At 41.4% G+C, this 18,530-nt stretch overlaps 3 protein-coding genes across 5 annotated transcripts in view; 1 reads left to right on the plus strand and 2 right to left on the minus strand.

Annotated features, from left to right (window-relative positions):
• selenot2 (selenoprotein T, 2) lies at positions 1–15,326 on the minus strand. 2 transcript variants are annotated; one of them, XM_030367840.1, is made up of 6 exons: positions 14,743–15,146; positions 14,197–14,307; positions 13,840–13,966; positions 3,029–3,116; positions 1,688–1,836; positions 1–1,055 (listed from the first exon to the last, which is right to left on the minus strand). In XM_030367840.1, the coding sequence occupies exons 1-5, from the start codon at positions 14,958–14,960 to the stop codon at positions 1,715–1,717; spliced, it is 666 nt and encodes a 221-aa protein (XP_030223700.1). In that variant the 5' UTR covers positions 14,961–15,146; the 3' UTR covers positions 1–1,055; positions 1,688–1,714. The 2 variants fall into 2 exon arrangements, with proteins under 2 accessions (XP_030223700.1, XP_030223699.1); XM_030367839.1 differs by lacking the exon at positions 1,688–1,836 and having other exon boundaries at positions 14,743–15,326.
• cox18 (cytochrome c oxidase assembly factor COX18) overlaps positions 15,322–18,530 on the plus strand; it is a 6,969-nt gene continuing 3,760 nt past the window's right edge. The window contains exons 1-4 of the mRNA XM_030367831.1: positions 15,322–15,461; positions 15,675–16,085; positions 17,125–17,225; positions 18,156–18,322. Of these exons, the coding sequence (XP_030223691.1) occupies positions 15,690–16,085; positions 17,125–17,225; positions 18,156–18,322 (664 nt within the window). The 5' untranslated portion in view covers positions 15,322–15,461; positions 15,675–15,689. The remainder of the gene's footprint in view (positions 15,462–15,674; positions 16,086–17,124; positions 17,226–18,155; positions 18,323–18,530) is intronic.
• LOC115552085 (DNA-directed RNA polymerase II subunit RPB2-like) overlaps positions 17,135–18,530 on the minus strand; it is a 13,994-nt gene continuing 12,598 nt past the window's right edge. Inside the window, exon 4 of one of the 2 annotated variants that reach the window (XM_030367846.1) lies at positions 17,135–17,322. Coding sequence is in view for 1 of the 2 variants with exons in the window: in XM_030367849.1 (XP_030223709.1) it covers positions 17,312–17,322 (11 nt within the window). In the remaining variant the exon portion in view is untranslated. The remainder of the gene's footprint in view (positions 17,323–18,530) is intronic. The other variant, XM_030367849.1, reaches the window with a different exon arrangement.

Raw genomic sequence — 18,530 nt, forward strand, 5'->3', positions numbered from 1 at the left:
TTGGTTTTCAAGTTCCTTCTTTATTTCTGATGAACATAATGACACAAACACATTAAATAAATGTACAATGTTTAATTAGGGATGATGCGATTGGTTAAGGCTCTCGTAATCCATCACCCTCATTATAGAGCAACCAAATAAAATCTCAGAAACATTACCATCAAGATACTGCTACTCTACAAAACGATTAGCTCAAATTTGCTCAGCTCAATCAATCAGATACCATAATTGCATAGCCCCTTTCTGGTGCTGTCACTGTTGTCTGCTTACTCTCATCCATCTCTTACGGCAAAAATGAAGACCTATGATGGAATACAGATAAAGGAATAGCATTGGGAGAACAGAGCACGGTAAAGATCCCTGATAGTGTAGGATGTCCCTTTAAGACTAGAGTGTGTGAATAATTTTGACACAAGGGCCTCAGCAAGGAGAGTGTGGAGCTATAGTATTATTAAAAAGTAATTTTACGTCCTAACCCGGTTACCAGAAGAGGGGAAACGCCATTGCAGAGCAAAATAACCAATAGTGTTTTTGACCAAGTAATTATTTAATCTTAATAAGAAACACCCATTTCCATTGTTAAAAAAAAAGAAAAAAAAAGCATTTCTGTGCAAATCCAGTGCATTAAACCCCATTTATACACAGACTAAAAACCCATCTATACAATGTAGCAGTGGAACAAAAATGGCTAAAAAAAAACATTGGTTGTTGCAAACAAATATGTAAATGAGAATCACTTTCCAGCACTTGCAAGAAGTACACTCGGGTGTGATTCACATTATACATGGTGTCAGTTTCTCGCCAAACCTGAAATATTGAACTGCATACCGAGGCGAGGTTTGGATGTCTCACATGTGATGAATATGTGTACTATAATTGTAATTTTCCACAACAGCAGCGCTGCCATGGAGAGGATACCTGGGACAGATGGAGCGCTGGTTTAATGGCAGGGGACATCCGGCCGGGCCACACAGAGGACTGCTTTAAGGCCCGGCCTTCATTAATGCCAGTAGACATACATTCCGCCAGAACCAGGAACCGACTGCACAGCAGAGCTAGAGACAGAGACAGATAAAATTAAGGATTTTCAAAGAAAGACTCAGGATTTTTCTTTTTTTAACGCTTGCTGCTCCCAATTCTGAAGCAAGGGCATAACGGAGAATAATAGCCATTGCTTTTCATATGAAGCAGGACGAAAGAGAAAGGTACAAATTGTATAATGACATAGCAGTCTGCCATCATAGTTAGGATCAGGGTCATTAATCCACAAGCAGTTTTGAACCAGATTATCAATACATTACATATTTACATACTTTTTATTCATTTTGACCTTTATTTGAAGAGCTTCAACACATCTAGCAACGCTCTTTGACCGTCCCCGTATCTATTCATACTGCCTTTGACTAAAAGGACACTGTATTTCCACCAGGTGTGGTGTTGATTAGCCATTTCAGAATCTACCCTATCAGCCCACCTGTTTGTATAGTCAACTGGGTAAGATGATGGGTTGAACCTTCGTCAAATACCTGTGTGGACACTACCACGTAGGATTTCCCGATAGGGTAGTTTTAAATGGCTTGTTATTGCCAACCTACATCGCAGCTGGTTGTAGTAACAAAGGTGGCCCTTTGATTTATTTCATTCATCCCTCAAGGGAACCATTGGTAGCAGTTGGCTTGGTGTTCACCTTGCGGTTGAGGCTTTATTTCCAGCACTACGGGGACGAGAAGTTCATCTGATCCACCTGATTCATCTTAATGTGGTTGTCTAGAATCTGGAAGACCTCCTGGACGTTGGGCACATATCCAGACTGCAGCTTGGACCAGATGGGAACATCTGCACACATACATGGCAACAAATACATCTAGTAAAAAAAAAAAAATCAAATTTTTTATGTACTACAGTGTGCATTGAGGAATAAGGGGAAGATATGGCGACGTGCAATACATTTCTTACATAAATTCTTCTGCCGTTTAGCTCCTTCTAAGAAAGTAACAAGTTACATTACGAGTCATGAAAGACAACTAGCAAATGCATTTCCTGCAGAAAATGCGGTGAGTGCTGTAGTGCAAAGTGAGGCTGAAAATATGTTTTAATAAAGATAGTTTAAGACGTCAAGAGATGTTAAATGGCAAGTGAAGGGATTTGAAATTTGAATTCGAGTCTAAATGGAGTAAACAATGTAAACATGCACACCATTTAAGAAAATGTAAATGGTTAGAAACAAATAAAGTGACCGCTGAATGAAAAGCGCAAAGCATTCAGCGTTGCTGTATCCGAAACGTCAAATGTATTGCCCTGCACTGCTCGCGCGCGTGTGCGTGATAATATAATATAATATAATTGTATATATATCACGGCCAAAAGCTCTGCGCCTCCGGACGGCCGTATCACGGCGGGCTCTTTAGGGATTGTGCTTTGTGGGGTTTGTTTACCGGCGTTGCTGCTATGGTTACCTAAATTATTATAAGCAACTGAAAACTGCCGGTTTGAAACTAAAACTGATTCTGAAAAAAGTATAAATTCTATCGAAATTCCGTTTCGATATTATGGAAGATACAAGTGTGAAGATTTTTTAAATGGTTTGAACGAAGATAAACACTTGAAAATGTATTTAGTTACGTTACTTCTACAGTTGAAGTACCAGAGGACGGCTCTACCGTCCTCCCATTGACTCCCATGTTAAAAAAAAGATAATATTTTAAAAGTACAATATCTTAGAGTATAAAATATTTAAAATATCTGAAAAGAAGCGGACGATTCCAAGCTATTCTGGATATTTTAAAATTTGAATGGAGTCTCTAGGTGAAAATTTGAGAAAGGAGATAGGTCCCAAAGTTTGTAGAAAGAAAGAAAGAAAGAAAGAAAGAAAGAAAGAAAGAAAGAAAGAAAGAAAGAAAGAAAGAAAGAAAGAAAGAATAAAACTTATGAAGAACAATAGTTGAGCGCTGCATGCAGCACTCATCTAATTAGGTGTTTCATGTTGAGGTGATTTCCAGAAACTCAAGAGAAGTAAGGTTATACGTACCATTGAGCATGATCTCAAATGCCCCAGTGGAGAGGAAGTGGGTCTCCAACATGTTGCTAAGAAAGAAGGCCATCAGGCACGAGAAGATCTGAAACACACAAACATCATGCCGAAACGATGAGCATAATGCCAATGGGCAATACTCACCTAGCGGTTATCTTAACTGATGTTCTCCCACCTGCTAGAGTTAAGAATCAAGTTGGAATACACTGTTACACACGAAAAAATGCTGAGCAAGTGTTACAAGTGTTTTCCTCAAGAAGTCGTTTTTGCACTATTTTGAGTTTGATGAATAAAATGTGGAGTCTGAGTGGGAGCAGAATTATAGAGTGGTTGTATACAGAGTGATCACTGATCAATAGGCGGAGCTTATTGTTTTGTCCGCCAAGTTTCGTTTGTCCGCCATTACTCCTCCCGAGTCCCCGACACCTGACCGCAGCTGAAGTCACAGTAGAAGTGCAATGGAAGTCAACGATTGTTACTGATTGTTAAAGTAAGTAATATTTCAATTTTGTTGTAAATATGCATATCTGTTGAATTTGTATTTTCTTAACGGATTTTCCAACTTGTATTTTCGTAATATATTTTCCAACTCTGATTTGATATACCCGACAAGATAGCCTAATTATGTGCTGGTTATGAAGTATCGGCATTAAACTACCGTTTTGCAAGTAATGTGGCAGTTATTAATTCTAAATTATTAGAATACCGTTCCTTAAGAACACGTTGCCATCCGTTATGAGCTATTCGTCAGGGTTTCAGACCAACAGGCATAGCAAACGTAGCAGCTAGCAAGCTAACTAAGTAACTAAAGTTCGTTAGCTAAGTTTTGTGCAACATTCATGTATGAGTTGCCTGTCGATGAGGCATGTATGGACAATAGGGATGTGTCGGTCGCGACTGATTCGTTGCAACGAACAAATCCCGAACGTGAACGACAAGAACTGGTTCCCTAAAACAAGAAGAACTGGTTGTTTGATTCTTTTTTTTAACATAAACCAAACGTATGGTCACGTAAATAAAATATACAAACGAACAGAGCTCCGTCTCCCCGCGACTTATATTGAATGAGTCTACAACTTTCTCAAAGATTCAGCCAATGAGAGGTAGCAATGGTGTTGGAATGGCACCTGGGTAAACCAATGACAAGGCGGTACCGTCGAATATGCGCGCTTTCTCTGTCTGACGTATCCTGGGTCATACCAATCGACGTGGGGCCACTCATATATCCCCCTACATTTTTTCGAAAATAGACTTGACCTCCATCTGTTTAATGGATAAACGCATTTCCCAATCCCAGGAGTCTTTGATCCATTCTACGTCAATTTAAGAACAAACAAAGAAATTAAACTGCAGTTCGTATTTTTTATTTATGACCATGCAAGCTCTGTAATGCCTGAACAATGAAGAATTAAATGTAAAGTAAAATAAAATTATAAATGTAAAACCAAGAATGAAATATAGAGAGTAAGCAAGTGGTATAAATATTGGTGGGACGTTCGTTATGCTATGTAGCCGGCATCTCCAAACGGCGGACTGCGGTCTTGACTGTCCTATCCGGACCCATGACCAATTAAAAAAAATATATATATTATAAAAAACTTTTTTTATTTTTTTTAAGATGTAATCTGACGTAACGAACGAATCAAAACGACCGAATCAAATAAACGAATCGTTATAGTGAACTGAACTGAAAGAACTAGTTCCCGGAAAAGAATAATTTTGCCCATCCCTAAAACAACTAACAAAATAATATACCTTTGAACTAACTTAATGTTCACTGTGGGTGTGTGTTAACGTCAGCATTTTCCACACGGTTAAAAAGCTAGTCGATTTTTTTTTATTTATTTTTTTGCTTTTTAACCACACGGTTAAAAAGCTAGTCGCTTTTTAACCGTGGCGCACACCATTGGGGCGAGCCAAGTTCAAATAATTCTAGCCTCAGTTTTACAAGTTTCTGGTTGAAACTGTCATGAAACTTCACATTAGAACTATACTAGTCTAAATGCAATGCACAAGCGTCAATTGACTGCATGGGAAGCTTATCTAACGTTAGCCATTAAGGCCCCGTCCACACGAAGCCGATTTCATGGCGAAACCGCAAAAGGTCCTGTACGGTTCGGCCTTCCATCAACACGAAGCCGGCGAATCCGCCGACCGAAACCGCAAACTTCTGAAACCACCCTCGGAGGTGGTTTCAAATCTACCCGGTTTCGTTTTGGATTCGTGTGGACGCCTGAAACCGACTGAAACCGTAAACCATGACGTCATCGCCCCACCCCTCGACCCTCTAGCCAAAGACTGTTAAGCCCGCGGAGTCTCAGAACTCACAACAACAAGGATTTCTGTAGCAGAAGCAGCGCCCCTTATGGGCCTGGAATGTGTACTACAGCGTTTCTACAGATCTACCCGGTTTCGCTTGACTCAGTCTTTACGGAGATACTGCGAAACCGGATAGATCGAAACCGTAACGGTTTCGCCTGTTTCGGCTTCGTGTGGACGGGGCCTAAGTTTGTTCACCATTCCATGCTTGCCCATCAGCACATGTACTTTACTCAGAAAAGAGCAACTGACCTTGGTGTCCTGGAAATTGTTATCCCAGAGGCAATTTTGGACAGTAATTTGCATATCCTTTCACATTAATTCCCACATTAAATGAACATGGGTAGGGTGTTAAAGAAGCAATTTGTAGAATTTATGTACTATGTGTTTATTATGATCTGGATTCTAGTGTTTATTATGATCTGGATTCTAGTGTTTATTATGATCTGGATTCTAGTGTTTATTATGATCTGGATTCTAGTGTTTATTATGATCGGGATTCTAGTGTGTGTGTGTGTGTGTGTGTGTAACAAGCCCTCCTCGACGGATAAAAGAAGACTATGCCAAAGGGATCACCTCCCTTTTCCCATACCTGGCAGCTCCCATGAGCAAACTGGGTTATGTATGTGGCCGTTATCTCAAGTGTCTTCATTCAGATGAGTGTTGCATGTTCCATGAGTGTTGCATGCATAACATTAGTCCAGCAATACATAACTTATCTGTGTCTGTGATATGTCCAAAGGAGCAGTATTACAATGCAGAAGATGGAAGTGGATACCTGGCCTGGAGAATAAAAACACTTCCGAAGGAAGCATCGGAGGGACGACCTAAGCGCTCACGGCAATCACAAACAGGTGCATTTTTTGATCTTGGTCACTGCTTGTATCAGCTTGACCCCGGTATAATTTTGGGCTCAAATGAACACACAGTATGGAGTTGTGTTTTATTTGTTAGAATTTGACCTGTTTTCTTGATACATTTTTCCAAAACACAAATTGTTGTAATATCCTTAAATGTTTATGACTATGTACATACTTATGATCGTGTATGGTCATCCTGGCCTGGAGTTTTGTGAATACTTTGTGTTTCAGAAAGAAAAGCCTTACCATGCAACACTCATATTATCAGTAATCATTTTAGGTGGACCAAGGGCTGACAGAGATCCTTTTGAAGAGGCTAACTGGTTGAATGATGAAAGTCAGTGTCAGGAAGCTATTGCCCTGATGAAGCACGCTGTGGTAAAGCAAAAGATGAGGTTAACACTGATCTACCGTCAGAAGGTTTTGCATGACCCTGACAAGTCATCTGATATTCTAGCCATTTTCCCCACGGTTCATGGACATACCAGGCATGGTATGTCAACCTTATTTTTTTTTTTTTACATACTAATGTGAAATCTGAAAGTGATTGTGTTGTAGTTAACATGTGTTGGGTAAAATAAATCCTCAATACTTCGTGATTTTGTGTAGATCGATCAAGATTTTAGACTTCTTTTTGGAGATTCAACCTCTGCAAAGCCAATGGAGAAGTGGTCTACCGACATAAAACCAAAGGTCATCGCACAGAGCCGTGACCTCACACAGACTGAGGAGGTACAATATCTCATCCAGAATGCCGTTGCCACTGAAGTTGAAGAAGGTACCTATAATGGCCCAGTTATTTCAATGGAATTGATTAATTACTGAGAAATTAAGGGTACTGCAGATGTTTAATGCATTATACTGGTTATTCATCCATAATTGGTAGGTTAAAGTAGGAGGAGGTCTTCAAACTTATCAAACTGAAACCTAAAAATGCCTATTTTATTTTGTTGTCTGTGCCGCCAGGTTGGGACAGTGACATGTCTTCCCTTCTCCTTCTGGTTCACCTTTTGCCGCCCTCCAGTCAAGGCTGCAAGCGACCGGGAAAGATTGCAGCCAGACAAGCATGTGACTATCTTGTGAAATTCATCAAGGTGAACCATTAAACCAGATTAAACACGTCCTTAGAAGTAACAGGCATGCAAACTGGCTCGGGGTGAAAAAGGTGAGAATGATGCGTGAGCTGAGAAAAACACAGACCCACTATAGGGTTCCAGGTTTATACTCCGGGGAGTTTTCTTTTACATTTTTTAATGGATTAGGGTTAGTCACAAGCTAAAAAGAAATTACAGGACTGCGCACAATTACGAACAAAGCATTAATTTAAAATGTGCAAGGGCAGCCCCAATAGGTACATAACTTATTACAAAATTAAGAAAGAATATTGAGAAGAATAAAAGAGGTGGGAGGACAGGGCAATAGGAGTATGCCATTATTTATTTTTCTTCTTGGCCTGGACCAGTGTCTCAAGGGCCCGCTTTCGCTGTTTTGCATGCTGCAAAACAGCGACTTCTCTCACCTATATTGACTAGTATGTATCAACACAACTGGTGACCCCGCTGAAAAATTCTCTTTCGGCGCGTTTCCACCTGAGGGTGCATTCGGTTCGGTTCGCAAAGTTGCGGCACGGTCCGCGTTTCCACTGCCAAAAGTGGGCGTGACATGGGGATAAAAACAAACCGCGAGGTATTATTCTGGACAATGGACGTGTCGCGTAAAACGTTAGCTTGGGCGAACAAGGAGGTGGAGCATGGACCTATTAAAGAAGACAATACTTTATTAAAGCATGCAATTGTGATGTAGAACAAAATAAAAAGAAAACAAAGTGCTTGCATGATATTGAAGCCTACAGCGATCGTTACTTTACTTGTGTGGTGGTGCCTTATCATTTGTTTACCCTTCACTCCCATTGGCTGAATCGATGAGAACGTTTTAGATAATATAAGGTCGCGGGGAGACGAAGCTCTGTTCGTTTGTATATTTTATTTACGTGACCATATTTTTGTTATGTTTGTTTTGGGAATCAGTTCTCGTCGTTCACCTTCGGGATGTTTACGTAGCTGCCGCGGCGATCGACATCCGGCCTACCATGAGGGTACTGTCGGCGGTGGAAACGCTCGGTGGGAAACGAGGCATTTAAAGGCTCCGCTGGGCTCACGCTTGGCCGTTTCAGATGGTAGGCGACTTTCCGCTCGCGCTGTCGGTTGGCCACGCGGCTTCACGAGCGCGCGCATGCGTTCGACGAGCACGGAAGCGACAGTTCCACGGGAGTGCGCCCACTTGTCGTGCCGCCTGACAGAATGCTGTGCCTTCTCTCTGTCCGCTCGCCTCTCCATTGAGAATGTATTAGCAGGCGCTACAAGGACCCCCCCCCCCCCCCCCCCAAAAAAAATGTTTTCTCAACGGATCTCCACGAATCACACAAGTGGTCAATTTTGTCTTCAAAACGGCGAATTTCGCCGAAAGGTGACTAGTTTGCATGCCTGAAGTAAACATACTGCTTGTTGTTCTCATCATGCCGGAGTCCCATATATATTTGAGTCAAGGTTATAATGTGATAAACCTGTCCATATCCAGGCTGCCAACGACGTTAGGTTACGTTGCTGTTAAACGATTGAGGTTTCTCTCTCTCTCAGACTGGTACCAGCATTCAGGGACACCTGGACGTCATTGCATGAAGTCTCCAACCATATCTGCTAGCAGTTGGGCCAAAGAAAAGTAGGATCCAGTCTTACTTCATAGTCATTGACCAACAAGCTTTGCCCTGTAAAGCCTCACATTCCCTGGCTGCTGTTGATGAGCTTTTTAAAGCTCACTAAGTTTTTGGCACTACATACTGTCAGGAGTTGACAAACCTGTACACTTTCCTGCAAACAACTGTGTTTGGCATAGATGCTGAAACCACAAAAATAAATCCAAGAGTGGGCCAGAATGATATGCTTTATGTGTAAAAGGTGGCATGCCAATGCACTTATTACACTTTAAATTAGTTCATGGTCTTTGCTCGGGAAAGGGTCTCAAGTTAAAATGTGCTCATAGAGGTTGTTCTCACGTTTATCAAAGTTTTTCTGGATTACGAAAGCATCTAATCAAGTGTTGTGCAAATGACAATTTATGTTTTGATGACAGTGAATGTTCCACAACCAACAATTCCATTTCATTAGGGGATACAGATGTTTTGCCCTCTCAGAGTTTGCCATGTGACACTGCTCTGCAAGAAAGAAACATAGTAAACAGTTGTGCAACAATTTTGGGTTGCCATGGCGGCGGCGCACATAGTTGCAGCGGCCTGGAGCTCCCCAAACTGGCATGTTTTTTTGTAATTTTTGGTAGCACTTAATATTATTTCACACAGCTTTTCACACTGCTTTCAAACCCAACAATGAAGTACAGCCGGAATTAACATTTGGAGCTCAACGGCGCACCATTTCGCCAACTCCCAGCGGACTTCACCAGACGCTGTGCGCGGCTGCAGATCCGACTGGAACTGGCTTCACAAAAACACATCGAGAACTGCTGCAGCTTAATCTTTGCGGAAACCTGGCTGGAGAACAAGACCCCGGACTCGGCTATTGAGCTAGATGGCCGCACTGCCTATCGAGCATACAGAACAGCTGACATGGCTTTGTTGCCATGGCGGCGGCGCACATAGTTGCAACGGCCCAGAGCTCCCAAAATCTGCGGACTTCACCATCCCAGCCGAGATCACCAGATCACCATCCAGCACTCCTGAGGCTGAGAAGCGGAGGAGGAGACGCTGTGCGCGGCTGCAGAAGAGGGAAAAACGCAGAGGACCGCAGCCCCCCCCCCTCTCACTCATCACAACTATGGACTGGATTTGCTGCATTCTCATTCATGTTATTATTGTTATTTATTTATTTATATACTATGCCAGTGGTGATGCTCTAAACTTAATTTTGTTGATTAACTCTGTTGAACAAGGACAATAAAGAAATCTAATCTAACAATGCTCACAGAACTTAAAGTTGCTGGGGTTGCAGAGGCAACTATTAACTATGTTGTTAGTGCTGTACAAGAAGTGCTCAGAGACATACATAGTCACGCTCACGCTCTAAAAAAAGTCTTGCTTTAGAGGAGCCCATCAAAAGTGTGGTCGAGTCTCAAATTAATGAGTGTTTTGAGAAGGTGATTAATCCTTTTGTTGCATTTAACAGTGAGAGCAGGAGAACTTGTTCTTGGAACAAGATTTGCTACACGAATTAACAGAACAACTTTTCTACAAACCACTGTCAAAGACAAATGTATAATACATACCAATTCTTGAAACGCTGAAGTCCATTTACAATCACCCAAATATCAAAGATATGTTGATTAGAGATCCTAAACAGAGTCAACATTTACTATATGACATAGAGGATGGAGAATTCTTTAAGGATCATGCGCTCTTCTCAAAACAAGAGCATGCTATTCAGATCCAGCTTTTTTTTTTTTTTACGAATGAGTGTTGTAACCCCCTTGGATCAAAAAGAGGAATCCATAAGTTAAGAGCCATCTATTTTACCCTCAGAAATGTTTGACCTAAATACAATTCACGTTTGCTAAATATCCATTTGGCTGCTTTGTTTCATGCACAAGATATCAAAACATATAGGTTTGAGAAAATACTAGCGCCACTCGTCCAAGATGTCTCTGCTCTTGAAACTAATGGAATTCAGATTCCTCTATTTGATCATACCGTTTATGGAACCATTATACAAGTTACTGGAGACAACCTTGGTATTCATTCTTTATTTGGTTTTGTGGAATCCTTTAGTGCTAGATACTGTTGCCGCTTTTGCCTATTAGAGAAGGAAGACTATCAGACTGAATTCACTGAAGAAAGTTCAAAGATGTCATTACGAAGTAAAGAGCTTCATGTTGCACACTGCCAGATAATGCAGAGCAATCCAACTTTACCTTATGTGATGAGAGTAAAAAAATCTTGCCCTTTGAATTCATTGCAAGATTTTCACAAAACAGCAAACTTCTCAGTTGATATAATGCACAATATTTTGAAGGGTGTTGCACAGTATGAAATGAAATTACTCATTCAGCACCTGATTAGAAATTACACTACATCAGCAGAAGTGCATGGGAGAATTCAGAGTTTCAACTATGGCTTCACGGAACAAAACAAACCACCTGGTGTAAAATTAGTGGAGGGTTCGAATGACTTGGGCTTAAATGCCATTCAGAGCTGGTGTTTACTACGTCATCTACCCATTATGTTTGGAGATCTTGTGCATCCTAATGATCAGCACTGGTATTTGTTCATTTTATTGCTGCAGATGGTCAGCATAGTGTTTTCGTCAGTTGTCTCCTCAGGTATCACCATCTACCAGAAAATTTTAATCAAAGATGAGCAGGTTCTTTTTATTACAACTGCTTTAGAAACCATATGCTTAAATGAACATGTCCATGCGTACAAGGTATTGCGTACATCAGAGGCACCCTTTGTCTTGGACATAAAAGGTATTTTTTACCACAGAATATTTGATATACTGATGTCTTATGGTGGTGATACAGATTTTATTTATTGTGCCTTACTGTTTCATGTAATTTCTCCCTCTTCTATTTCTTCTCTTCACTACTCTAACAGACCTCTGAAGAATAAGTCCCGCCTCCGAGGCTCCCGGTTCCCTCGGTCAAATGTCTATGGCTGTGTCCCAATTCAGGGGACGCATCCTTCGAAGGGTGCATTCGAAGGGCGATTGCGTCACTGCGACGCGTCAAGGGCTGTCCCATTTCGAAGGCTCCTTCAAATGCGGCCGACAAATGCAGCCTTCTTTTCCCGGATTTGAAGGATACACCAGATGTATCCTTCTCGGCCCAACGTATCCCAAGATTCATTGCGAGTTGGATTTTTTTCAGTCAGAGAGACGAAGCGGCAGTTGCAGCAAATTACATTATTCAATGACAAAACTATGTAAAAAAAAATGTTAGTATTAAAATAAAGTTGGGACTATTTTAAAGTTGTAACTTTATTGTCAAAGTTCAATTTCATTAAAACGAGCCATATAACGTTAAACTAATTAACGTTATATTTTAAATAATTATTATATAACCGAATCAGAATCAGAAAACTTCATTGATCCCCGGGGTGAAATTGTTTAGTTCAAGGTGCTCCGTACAAATATAAATTACAAGCATAGAAGATAAGATTATAAAAAATAGAAAATTATGAATACAATAGAATAAAAGTAAGAATAAAGTAAGAAGTGGACATCTAAGTGAAAGTGGACATCTCTGAATGGGTTATATAAAACGGCTCCATATTTCTCCTCCGCCGTCCGGTTTGAACCGCAGCTGTCAGGGTTGCTAGGTGACAGGAGTGGCGCGTCATCACGCAAGGTAAAGGGTGTTAACGGCTTGTTACGCAAACTTGAAATGCTCCGTAGGGCAGACCGTCTCAATTAAAAACGTTTGTTCGGCCTTCGGTCCGGCCTTCACGGTCTACGAAGACCTTCATAGACTGCGTCCTTCGAAGGATGCGTCCCCTGAATTTGGACACAGCCTATGTCTACTCTGTAGGTGGCAAAGAAGTAAAAGCTCACGTTTTGAAGTGCACACTTTTTCCATCTAGTTTCCTTCTTCAGCGTTTACTTCTTCGCCACCTACAGAGTTTGTTATGTACGATTATTCAAAAACACCAGGTTATTTCCCATAGATATTTGACCTAGGGAACCGGGAGCCTCGGAGGTGGAACTTATTCTTCAGAGGTCTATTCATCTCTTCTCTCGGTCTTCATCTTCTCATCTCTGTCTTACTCTATTTTTTATTTTTTATTTACCCTCTTGTATTTTTATTGTTTTCATTGTATTATTTATTGTTTCTGTATTATTTATTGTTTTTGTAAGCACAAGTGAATTCACCAGTAAACCAGAAGAAATGCATAATTATAAAAAACAACTCTGAAAAGAGTTGATAAATTACTCTTATATGAGGATAAACAACTCTGAAAGCTGAGGAAAATGGGTTACAGGCATTTTAGAGTTTCTCACAATAGAGTTAATGTAGCTCTGAACGGAGTAGAATAGTGTTAGAGTTCATTTTAAAACCCACTGAAAAGGGTCAATTACCACCACAAAGTCAAATATTACCTCTGGGAAAACAGCTCCACCAAAAGAGTCAATTTTACTCTTTTTAGAGAGGGACCAAATGTTATCTGCGGCAGAGTAAAATTTTCTTCAATTTGAGTAAATTTTACTCAGGCAAATTTACTGTGTATCTATTCGGTGAATAAGGCCTAGCTATTACGCTGGATGATATACTTAAAGTTCCTTTGTGCATGATTGAGGCCCTTCTCAGTTAGTAAGCGATCAATCAGAAATAAAAAAATCTATAACTATTCGGTCCACTTGAACTGGCTGTGCAACTGTGGGACACGAACCAGCATTGTTAGGCTAGCAGCTGAATGGGAGGACTCATTGTTTCTTTAACTATAGTTGCTGATCATAGATGGAACACTGTATTTTCGAATCGTTGTTGGATGGATGCATTTATAAGAATACATCTATTATCTCTTAGCACCCCCCCCCCCCCCACACACACACAATTTTCTCATAGGATCTACATAAATTACATATTTTGTATTCAAAATGGCTATCCATTCCTGACCCTATAACTCACCTTGTTCTCCTGACTCCAGACCCAGGCCCGCGGGGTGGCCAGGCCCAGGATGGGGAAGGGGTTCTGGCCACTTACTACCAGAGTGATGGCCAGCAGCTTGAAGTAGGCGAAGAAGTTACCTAGATACCTGATGTGGTGAACCAGGGGATATGGTTGATAGATGATAATGATGAGAATTGGGTGGATTAGAAAGGCAATAAACATGAAGCACCTCTAATCCCAACATGCATTATTTTCTAACCGAGCCCATCCCTTTATATGAAGATTTTTATTAATACTAAATTTAAAAAAAAAAAGGATTAAAAAGGAATGGAAACTACGGTGTGTTTTGTTTAGAGAGTTGTGACCATCCCTTACCTGTTGGTGGGTGTTGGAGGGTAGTTCTCTCCCTCGATACGGATGTCCGGGTACAACTGGCTGATGGCCCGAGAGTACTCCTGGTACACCTTGCTGTACCCTCAGGAAATACTGAAAACACCAAAGATAATAGACAATATACAGAATAAGAAGATGCCAATTCACTTTATGATGTATTCTATATGACGTATTGTATGAATGTACTTTACTGATACAATGAAAAGTCAGTGGATAATGGATATATATATTCGTCTGTGTTAGTGTGTGTGTGTGTGTGTGTGTGTGTGTGTGTGTGTGTGTGTGTGTGTGTGTGTGTGTGTGTGTGTGTGTGTGTGTGTGTGTGTGTGTGTGTGTGTGTGTGTGGGGGGTGTCAGGTTGTTGAGGTTATCGTTGTAAATGGCTCATTTTGATTAGCAACACAGCTAGATGGTTCAAGCTAATCCGCTGGTAAGTTTGTAGCCACCTAGCTCTCCTAGCCATGCATACATCATATGCATTTGTGGCTTAGTGAAATGAATAGATAATGTTATGTATTGATCAACTCACCAGTATTGAAATTTCAACACAGGCCCAGTGTACAGTGAGGGCTTCCCAGGCTTCACGGTGCCGGCGTCCGGCAGGCTGTCAGAGGCCATGCCGAGGCTTTCGGAGGCCTGCGGACCCTGCTGCTGGGTCTGGCTTCTCCCGACGTAGATGTCTCGTAAAGTGATGGCCGAAAAGAACAGTACAGCCGTCAATATACCCTTCTGCGTATACTCGGCCATCTCAAAACGGCTCGCGGGACTAAAAGCCCCAATAAAAACGTGCCCTTATTGGAGAGTAGCAGTAATCCTTAACTGCTTTTGGAACGCTCCCGACCGAATGGCTATGCCGAGCCGAAGAATCTGTGCAGATGAAATTTGTCGCGGAGACTAAAGTAGCGACATCTAGTGGTTCACACAAACACTACACCAAAGAAAAACGTGTGTAACATAAGGAGTACATTTAAGTCCAAATAAATAATAATGGACATAAATACATGAACAATTTAAATTATTATTATTATTGTTATTTATGTATAATCTAAATGTTTATGTTATGTCCCGGGTTCAGTATTTGTGTATGGACGTCATATGTGCGCGACATCCCATTCTGTGAGGCCCGGTGTGCGCGAGCATTGCAACCAATGCATGTATGTTGAATAACTTATAAGCGGCTCGTAAATGTGCAAACACTGTCTAGAAAAAAAATAACAACTATAATCAGACCGTCTACCTCGTCACAAAGTGAGTATACAAAACAGATGCATGCACACAGTGGATAACAAAGCTCTTTGGTAACATAAGCTTCAGCTACCTGTCAAAATTCAGCAGTTATGTTGCAAGGACGTCTTTGCACGGGCGACTTAGAGTACCTTGATAAGATGTGATAAATCTTATGGGGACAACTTCTGTCTGATTCCGACCATCATCTGGCGTTATCTCCTTTTTTGTTTTCAGATATCCCATGTAAAAATGCTGGGTGTTCGTGTCGCTGCAGGGATAAGAATTGTCTGCCCAAAGTCACTCGTCCGAAACGCAAGCGGCCCTACTCTACTCACCTGCTACCATACACCACAACAAAACAGGAGCGGACCTTACATCCCCCCAACTGGACGTATCTCGTTCTCCTCATTGACTGTACATGTTAGACATGCTTCGAGCATCACTGGTAGCGACGATGCTGGTTCTCCTGGATGGTACGCGAGTATCGCGGACTCGAACCTTGTTCACCTGACGGAACAGCTGTTGATCAGTAGCCAGGGGGGTACTGCACTTCCCTGGTGGGCCAGTATCATGTGCACCACGCTGGCTCTTCGGACTGTCATTACACTCCCGCTAGGAGCCTATCAGATGATCGTCATTGGAAAGGTTCGTCCTCGTCGTGTCCCGAGCATGTTTCAGAACATGTTACTGAATATAGTTCATCTCATTAGCTCTTATTTAGGGACATGAAGCTCCAACTCAAGTCGAATCGATGTCTTTGCAATGGAAACTAAATGCTATGTGCATTTTGTCAACATTGTCTTCCGTAGCTTTGGTATTGATTTTAGACTCCTTCACTTGTTTTTTGTGATCACGGTCAGCAGGGTGGATTGGGACTCTCCTTATGGGAGCATTTTCTATTATCACCAACAGGGGGAGGAATTGGTCCACTTTTCTGCTCTTTGCCAAATATTGAAATGTTGGTAACTTTACGAGGAATGGTTTTAATAACTATACTTAATAGTTCTAAGTTAGGGCAGTTTCAATAATGAGTATTAGAACAAACTGCGAATGGTACAGAAAATCTTTGAACATGTTACCCTAATGACGAGAGAACAATGAGTATCGATATTTCAACAAATGTTGAAAATCCTCTCCCTCCCTAAAGATTTCAAACCCGTGGCCTAACAACAAGCCATGATCATGCATAAGACCATACAAAAAAAATCCTTGCTTCTCTGGCACACTCTGTGAAACAATGTCAGGCATCTAGTCTGTTGACAAACCCCCCATAGGATTACTCCCTCGCAAGTCCTGTTTGATTTCCCATCCCATTCCCATCCAACTGGATGTACTTACTGTCTCCGGCTGCCAACTAGTGTGTTAGTGCAACCCACGCTTCTCCTATGGTCCCCTCGCTATTCAAAGGCCTCTGTCCTCATATTAGTACACAAAAAACACACCAAACAACATCGTTCATGATGCCGTCTCTTGGTTTCGGACAAAATTTAAACACAAAAATAGAAACATACATTACTTATGAGTATAAGATAGAAATCAATGAAAAATCATATATAACAGTATGGTAGACCCACGAAGGGCCATGAGATGTGAGACCCAAATCTATTTATTTATTTGTATTTTTGTGAAGTTGCCTCACTCAGTCCCAGTGGTCCCGGTAATTCTGACACCTGTTTCTAGCCAGGTTGAGGCGCTACAGTCCGAGATAGCGGTGCTTGCCAAGAGACTTCGCTACGAGGTGTCCGTCCGAGCCCAGGAGTGTGGCTGGAAGGAGCGTCACTGCCGGTGAGCCCTACGGCCGACCATGACCCCGACCAGGACCAGCGGTTCTCAGCTGAGCTGATGTTGTCATCTGTGGGATCATCTTTCCTTTAGGCATGGCCTATGTGTAGGAAAAACAAATATGATTCGTACTGATCTCCAGTCAGTAACAAATCACATTTCTTTTAAATAATAATCCCAATAATCATCCCAATTTTTTTTAAACACAGACTCTGTGATATGCAATCGCGTTGTATATTACATCGAAATGTCGGTTTGAATTACATTAATCATTCAACCCTAGATGGGATTCAGAATCAGTTTTCCCTAACAGTCCCAGATGTAGCAGGGGAAGTAAGACTTACAACATGTATAACACAAAATACGCTAAGGCAACCCAAATTGAAGGGAAATATGCATTTGTCAAATTTACATAAATCATAGCCAAATGTACATGAATCATAGCCATAATGTTAGAGAAAAGCATTAAAGTAAAGATTGGTCCATGGGCAAATATAACCCTACCAAAATGAAATTGTAATGAATGCTGAATGAATGGAGTGAACTGGTATATTAACTTTTAATAATTGATTGTTCTTCAGAGATTGCTCTGTGAAATAAGCCGTTAGAGTACCCCCTAGTTACTATTGGGTAAAGAGTGGGTTAAATTAAGCCTGGATACAAATACACAAAGCCCAACACTTAATTTTTCAGATTCTGACCTCTGAAAGATGGTTTCCCCTCTGGAGAAAAACCTCTCCATGGGCCAAGGTCATGTTTTCCATAAAGAAGTCACTGCTCATTTGCCAGAGGCTTGCGTTCTTTCTTCGTCAATCTGTGGCCTAATCAGAATTTCCCACAGGAGCTCATTTTAGTTTGAGGTCAACCTCGAAAGGCTGACTATTTGATATTTCATTTTGCAATGGCCTTTAACCTGTTGTTGTGTTCTGCCAGCTATCAGTTCAAGAAGAACCTGCATCGCATTGTGTCTGAGCTGTACATCAGGGACAACTGCCACCCCTTCAAGGCTAGCCTGCTGGTGTGGGTGCAGTTGCCCATGTGGGTCAGTCTCTCCCTGGCCCTTCGCAACCTCAGCATGGCCTCTTCCCCAGCTGGATCTGGTGAGTAGGGGTGGGGTTGTACAGGGATTGTGCTGGAGAGGTTATTTTAACCTCTTAAACTTGAGGTTCCCCAGATTTGGGAAGACCGTGATCACTCTCACATGAAAAGGCATACAACACTGCCCTTATTACGTAGAAATAGTCATATTAAATTAAACATGAGGAACTCCGCTACAAGCACATATAAGTCATCTTTACCCACGCCAAA

Source organism: Gadus morhua, chromosome 10 (assembly GCF_902167405.1).
Source record: "Gadus morhua chromosome 10, gadMor3.0, whole genome shotgun sequence".
NCBI lineage: Eukaryota > Metazoa > Chordata > Actinopteri > Gadiformes > Gadidae > Gadus > Gadus morhua.